The sequence below is a fragment of the Macadamia integrifolia genome, chromosome 10 (genome assembly GCF_013358625.1).
Source record: "Macadamia integrifolia cultivar HAES 741 chromosome 10, SCU_Mint_v3, whole genome shotgun sequence".
Classification (NCBI taxonomy): domain Eukaryota; kingdom Viridiplantae; phylum Streptophyta; class Magnoliopsida; order Proteales; family Proteaceae; genus Macadamia; species Macadamia integrifolia.
The window spans coordinates 17,753,158-17,760,963 of NC_056566.1; the positions used below are offsets into that span (position 1 = coordinate 17,753,158).

At 38.0% G+C, this 7,806-nt stretch overlaps 1 protein-coding gene across 1 annotated transcript in view; it reads left to right on the forward strand.

The window, feature by feature from the left end:
- LOC122091643 (ubiquitin-conjugating enzyme E2 7-like) overlaps positions 1-7,806 on the forward strand; it is a 16,308-nt gene that overhangs the window by 7,324 nt on the left and 1,178 nt on the right. Inside the window, exon 5 of the mRNA XM_042661676.1 lies at positions 163-240. Within this exon, the coding sequence (XP_042517610.1) occupies positions 163-240 (78 nt within the window). The remainder of the gene's footprint in view (positions 1-162; positions 241-7,806) is intronic.

Consider the following 7,806-nt stretch of genomic DNA (forward strand, 5'->3'; position numbering starts at 1 on the left):
TGGGTTGGGGGGGGGGGGGTGGGCATCATTGTTGCCTTCAATTGTAGCAGCATTCATAATTTCACCTTTTCTTGAATTTCCATGATACCATGAGAGCATTCTATTTTTTTCTTTTCTTAAATTATAATGTCCATGTTAACTAATTATGGTTTGATTGCACAGGTTGAAAGCATTGTATTGAGCATCATTTCCATGCTATCAAGTCCTAATGATGAATCTCCAGCAAATATTGAAGCAGCGGTAAGTGAAAGCTATTTTCTCCAAAGTCCCTATTATATCCATTATTAGTTTTCTTTGTGCAATTGCTAGTCTCTTGACCTTAGGGCTGAATGCTTGGATGGTTCGATTCTCCATCCCAAGCTGTCTATTTATAATAAAATAAGAACAAAATTACAAGTATGGCCCCCTCTAACTAACGCTACTAGTTAGAATTGATAGAAGGGAAAAAACCTTAATATTCCCTTATCGCATACATAATTCAACACTCCCCCTCATGTTGGGTCATAGATGTCACACATGCTCAACTTGACTAAAGTAATATGAAAAACTTTCCGCCCTAAACCCTTAGTGAATGCATTAGCTTACTGATCAAAAGACTTCACGAAGGGTATACTCATCAGCCATCTTCTAACTTCTCCCTTGATGAAATGCCTATCAATCTCCATGTGTTTGGTGTGGAAACGGTCAGGGACACCAAGGTCTTGAAGCAAACCTTGGACCCATAACAACTCACAGATTCCTTGTTCTGTTGCACGAAACTCTACTTCACCACTAGATTTTGCCACCACAGTTTGCTTCTTACTATGCCAAGTGATAAGATTACCTCTTACAAAAGTACAGTACCCTGAAATGGATTTTTGATTAGGAGACCCGACCCAATCAACTTCATTATAAGCCTCAACTCGTAGATGACCATGAGGATAAAAGGATTCCTTTCTCTGGAGCTGACTTCAAATATCGAAGAATGCAAAGGCCAACCTCCATATGAGAAGAATAAGGATCATCCATGAAATGACTTACAAAACTCACAACAATAACAATATCAAGCTGTGTATGGGAAAGATAAATCAACTTTCCTACTAGTTTTTGATAACGACCCTAATGCAGGAGTAGATTACAAGTAACTAACTCCGCAGTTTATAATCCCAAACAATATAAATAGGAGTAAGAAACAAATAAATAATACCATCAAATAAATCCTCAAGGATACAATACCCATATAGGAGCAAAATCAGCCCAAAAACTAACCCGATAGGAGAGAAAAATCTGTTATAGAGCTGGAGAGAGAGGTACGGCCAGGGCTGTAGGAGTCTGATTGAGTTGCACTCTTAGGCGTAGATAGTCCCTAGGGAGGGTACAAAAACCCCCAAAGTTGAGAGGATTCTGACGGCTGGTTGTGAAGTTACAAGCTTTCTTGATTTTCTGACCTAGGAGTGAAAATTGAGAAAAACTTTCAAGAACAGCAGCTGAATGCTTCCAACAATGACTAGGTAAGGATCGTGGGACCCTTATGAGGCTTGGAATACCCTGATTGAAGACCTAGCTAAACAAAGTACAGAAGAGAGAAAGAGAGGAGATCGATCTCTCTTATTCCCACTAGGATTACTGATCGGTTCTGATTTCTGGAAACTTTTATCAAAATCTGAACTATATCTCTTGAATGTTACAACAAATAAAATAAAAAAGAAGAATAAAATAGATGGGGTTGAGAAGGGTGAAAGAGAATAAAGGAAGTGGCTATCTCACCCACAACTATCTCAGTTGTTCTAAGCATTTAGTTGCAAACTTTATTTCATAAATGCAAACTTTCTTTCATTCAAAGCTGCTCAATAATGGTACCTATGCCTCTCTATTTATAGAGGGGAAGTTTACAATCATACTAATACTAGGAGCTAGTTTCCCTATAAGACTAGACACTCCTACTACAACTAGGAGCTAGTTTCCCAATAGGACTAGACATTCCTACTACAACTAGGAGCTAGTTTCCCAATAGGACTAGACACTTCTACTACAACTAGGAATTCAAAATAGGACTAGGACTTGACTTCATGACTCCAACATGGAGTAGGACTAACAAATTAATAGTCCATATAGGACTTTACGGTCAACTAATGGCCTAATGGGTTTTTATTAAATTAAATAGCAACTAATTAAACTAATGAAAAAAATCTTGTTTTCCTACCTTCTACCCATATTTTAGGCCTATTAAAGTGGCACATTTCAAAGAAACCACATGGGATCAAAGGCCCAACACATAACACAACCCAAGGCTTATTTGCAATAAAATAAGCCCAAGTGACTTATCTATATTAGACCCTTATCAACAGGTTCACCTTCCTTGTCCTTGAGCCTTGTATTGGCATCCAAAGGTGTATCAGAAGGATGACAACCTAACAACCCAGTCTTAGATAACAAATCTAGGACATACTTCCTTTGAGAAAGATGCCTTTTGAAGAATGAGCAACCTCAGTCCCATGGAAATACCTTAGCTTTCCAAGATCCTTTATTTCAAACTCTTGTCCGAGAAAATTCTTCAACAGGTTGATCTCATCACCATCATTTCCGATTGCCACAATATCATCCACATAAACTATAAGAATGGTGATATCTTTTAATGAACAAAATGTGGTTAGTATTACTATGCTTATAACACATAGAAACCATAGCCTTGTGAAACCTCTCGAACAATGCTCGTGGTGACTGCTTTAGCCCATAAAGTGCACGCTTCAACTTGCAACCTTTGCCTTGAGCTTTGTCACAGGAAAACTTGGTGGAACATCCATATAAACTACCTCATCAAGTTCTCGATCATAGCTGTTAAGGCGTTGCCTTGGCGTTCAGGTGGTTTGTCTGGGGCCTAGGTGACTATCACCTTATTGCACTGTATGTCGTCTTATATTTTAGTATTTATGCCAAATATCATTTAAGTAAATATTCATTTTCTTAAGATATTATTCATAAATAAGCAAATGCCTCCTATTTGTATCCAATAAAAATAGTTTAAAAATCAAATTCTAAAAGGATAAAATGTCAACCCTCCAGTCCAAGAGCAAAAATTGGATTTTTAGTTGTAGGGGCTATTTCAACTTTCAAATGCTGGGTTTTTCTCAATTCTGAAAATTTTATAAATCTCATCATTGTAAAACATTGCCAAAATCAGAAGTCCGGTAAAATAATCATTTGTTTTGATGTCCATAGAATTATTTTCATTCAAGCGATTTTAACAGCATTTCGCACTTTAAAATAAGTTTGGCCAGAATATAACTTTGTTATTACAACTCAGATTTAAGCAATCTTAGAATTGTTGGAAATCTGGTTGTGTTGTACCTAATACAAAAAGTCTCATATAAAAATAAAATCTTTGACCAGTTAAAATTATTATAGAACAAGGGCATTTCTCTAAATGTTGGTTTTTTTATGACTTAATGTGATTTAATATTTGTTTTTATGATTTTATGTGGCTTTACGTTGATTTTTTATGGCTTGGTGTGGCTTGATGTTGATTTTTGATGATCCAATGTATATGTAATATACTGAATAATGTTAAAAAAGATGAAAAATAAAATAACACATGTTCGCCTTAAGGCGGGCACCTTGTCACCAAAGCGCTTAGGCAGCCCTTCTAACCTTCGTTCGCCTTGGCGTCATGACAACTATGTTCTCCATGGAGAAAGGCATTTTTTATATCAAATTGTTGAAGATTCCATCCTTGATTCACAACATGTGATAGTGATACCCTAACAGTATTTTACTTTGTAACTGGAACAAAAATTTCCTAGTGATAAATCCCATATGTCTAGGTGAAGTCTTTAGCTACCAATCTTGCTTTATACTTGTCCTTAATACCATCCATCTTTTGCTTAACCACAAACACCCTTTTACAACCAACTGGTCTTTTTTAGGGTGGAAGAACCAGAACCACTGAACCACTAGTTCCCAAGTGCCATTTTTTTATAAGATTTTCATCTCTTTCATCATTGTTGTCTTCCACTTCTCATCTGCAAGAGCTCCTTGTCAATTATGTGGAATACGAATAGAAGAGAGAAGAAACAAAAGTACGATAGGAACTAGAGAGTGAGTCATAGAAACAACATGGGATATGGAATGTTGAGTACAAGTCCTAGTATCTTTACGAAGAGCAATAGGGAACTCAGAAGAATTTCTCTTACCAAATGGAGTAATAGGCTCTAACTCCTGTTCCGGCAATTTAACAGGTAAAGGTGCAATAGTGGTACTGATGGTTTGGAGTTTTTTGTTTTGTTTCTGGTCTATCCTGAAGGTTTGAATAATCAATCTATTTTTGAAATTCGCCAATGGTCTTCTGAATTGGAGTAATCTCCCCCTGAGTTGGAACAATAATCTCGTCATACTCCCTTGAATTTGACTCTCTGAAGGAATAGTGGAAGATGAAACATCAAGAAATGTCAACAGATCTTCATTAGGACTCTCCCCCTAAAGAAGTGTTGATGAATAACAGGAGACCGACTCGTGAAAGATAATATCCATGGTGACCACAGTACAGCAAGAAGGTGGATAATAAGATTTGTATACTTTCTGAGTAGGAGAATATCCCAGAAAGATACAGCAGAGGCCACTTGGTTCTAGTTTACCAGGAGATCAAGTATCCCAAGCATCCCAAGCATAACAGACACAACCATAGATCTTGGGCGGAACAATAAAGGTGGAAGACCCTTGTAGGGCCTCAATAGGAGCACGGGAATCAAGGACCCAAGTAGGTATACGATTGATGAGATATGCAGGAATGAGGACAACGTTACCCCAATTCTGGGAAGGGACATTATGATGTGGATCCGAATTCCAAAACTCAGAATCGGTCCCTTAGAGGCCCACTCAAATTTGCATCACTAAATATTTAAAAATAATGGCAATTTGGTAAATAGATCAAAGGTAGCAAAGGAAAGTAGCAATTTGGTAAATAACCAGGACCGCAAAGGGGTGTGATGAGAGGTGAAAGTGGTATGGGACGCAAGGGTATTTTCTAATATCTGTATAGGACAATGCTGGAAACAATTATGAGTAAGGGTCCAAACAGAATTAGAATAAAGAGAGGGGCATTTATGGGATGTTACAATAAAATAAAATAAAACTCACTTTTGAGGTTGTCTTCAACCCCACAACAGCCAAGGGAGTCACGTTGAACACCAAAAGAGGAAATCGAGCTTCAGCCCTCTGAATCTCTTTCAACAGCTCTTAATCTCCAGGTCTGTTGTTGCCTAGGCCTGCTGAGTCGATCCAAAACATTACAGTTCAAGAGATCAGGCAGAGCTGGATTGCAGGTTTCTGAAACATGGGATCAGCGAAGTAGCAGGTCCAGCCATGAATGGAAGGTTGGTATTCTCAGTGAGAGGGATTTCAGCCACCAAAACCCTAGGATTTCCGATCGCCCAGGTTATTAAACCCTTCACTTAAAGTTTCAGAATTAATGGATGGCTTTCGAGAGGGGTTTGATCCAACTGAAGGGCTGTTGGGTTAGTCCAGAACAGAGCATACAAGTGAAAGTAAAGGAAGAGAAGACGAAAGAGAGAATAAAAGAGAGGAGATGAGGGATCGAAGGGGAGAGAACACACATACCACTCTGGCAGAAACCAACTCAATTTTCATTCAATTTTAAAATTCATATCTCCCTCTACCGTGTTACATGGCTATAGAAAAAAAAAAAAATCAATTAATTGAAACTGTCCTAAATTAGAAGTCGAAATCTAAAGTTGAATCTCCCTACTAACTTGACCGACACCCTATACTAACAATATAGGAAACAAATAAATAATAAAAATACTAAATTAATGGCAAATCTTCCAACGCCCAACTGCATAACGTGATGTGCAAACATAAGAGCTCGAGCAAATTCCAAGAGATGGTGGTTCTTTCTTTCTACCATTCGATTTTGAGCAGGGGTGTCAATATAACTGGTTTGATGAATGAGTCCATGATCAGCAAGCTAATTTTGAAACTGACCCTCCATGTATTCTTTGCCATTATCACTCAGAAGGATCTTCACAATGGCATTGTATTGAGTTTGAACCGTTTTTGTGGAATCACTGAAAACACAGGAACACAACACTCATATTATATCATATATATCCAATCAACAATGCCATTGATATAGTTTTGATGAAGCTGAATTTAGTTGATGGAGCTGAGAAGGTAATGCTGTAGTAGTTGGACTACCGTTGTCAAGCAAATGGAGACCATAATGCACTTTACCACATCCAATCGTCTTCCCGGTCATCAGATCTTAAAAGACAGTGGGAAGGGGGAAAAAAAAAAAGTTTCAGTTCAGATCTCAAGTAAGACGACTAATAGATAAAAGATTAGTAGTGAAGTTAGGAATGTGAAACAGATGATATTGCAACACCTATGGTGAGCATTTAGATTGCAGTAATAGCATCTGACAGTCCCTATACAACATATACATGACACTTCGGTCAGTCATATAGTAGTACTATCTTTATAAAAAAGAATATAGATTTTATGAACTTAAATAACATGCCATCTGTTCGTCTGACATAAAAGTCAGACAAATCATGGCTGTATGTAGAGCCTTACATAAATTTTGAAGAAAAAACATCCTTCTTTACATTCCACCTCATCTACATCATATGCTAAAGGAAACAAGGCACTCTTCCCATCGACAGATATTGCTGCCAACAAAATTCCACCATACTTGTGCTTGAGGTGGCGGCCATCAAAACCTATAAATGGTCTACATCCCCTCAAGAAATCTTCCTTGCATGCATGAAAACAATCAAACATTCTCTTAAACACTGGATTTATTGACATATCTTGCCAGTCATGATATTGGAGCTTGAACATACTCCTAGGATTCTTCTCCATAACCAACTCACTATGTCTAGGTTACTGTGCATAAGACTCTGCTTGGCTACCTTCCTTTATTTCTTGGACAATCTTGTGTGCCTTGTACAACTTCATGTAAGGAATTTGAATACGCAAATTCAGCTTGTTCCGCCTTTTGATAGATAGCTCAATACTGGCTCTTGTAAGACCTCCCTAAGTTGTCTGAAAACAATTAAGAGGCCTTTAAGAAAGACCATTTACAAAATAATCCTGTCATGTGAACTTATCCCTGAGATTCTAATAACTAACAAGAACGTTAGAAAATTCTAGTCACTAATTAAATGGACCATCTGGCTCCTTTTGCTGAAATAAAGGTCACTATTTGATGACTGGATTAGTCCCTGCTTATGTGGAGGCACATAGGCACATAACAAGCCACCTTTTATGTGCTTCTGGCCTCCTATATCACTGAATGTACACAATTCCTTGGATGCACAATGCATTTCATGTTCAATAGAATTTTGGCCAAGTTATAGTAAAGGTGTGAGCCTAGGCATGTGCTTTGCACTGAGAAACTATTCAAAGGTGCATGCCCTTCAGCATGGTGGAAAGTGGTTGTGCGTCTCTGTTGACTATATATTTGATAGCATTTTACATTGGTTTTACTTTCATATTTCTTTATGTTACCCGCTGGAATTTTTTCCCCTCCTTCCAACACAGATGTAGTAATTGTGCACTGGGAGTGAGTTTGTGGTGGGCATGGGGTTTCTCTTCTCAACTGTCTAGTAATAAGAGAAGCTCATTAGTGTGCTCCTCAGCTTCTTATGGTCTATGCTTTTGGCATATGGAAGGTGGTTTTACATTTCTGTGGATGGTCAGGGTGGTCGTGTAATTCTATTTAGGTTCTGTACCCCACTGAAAGAATTTTTTTTTGAATCCATATCACCGTTTTCTGCATCGGCCTGCTCATGGTTTACCTGGGGCGGTCTC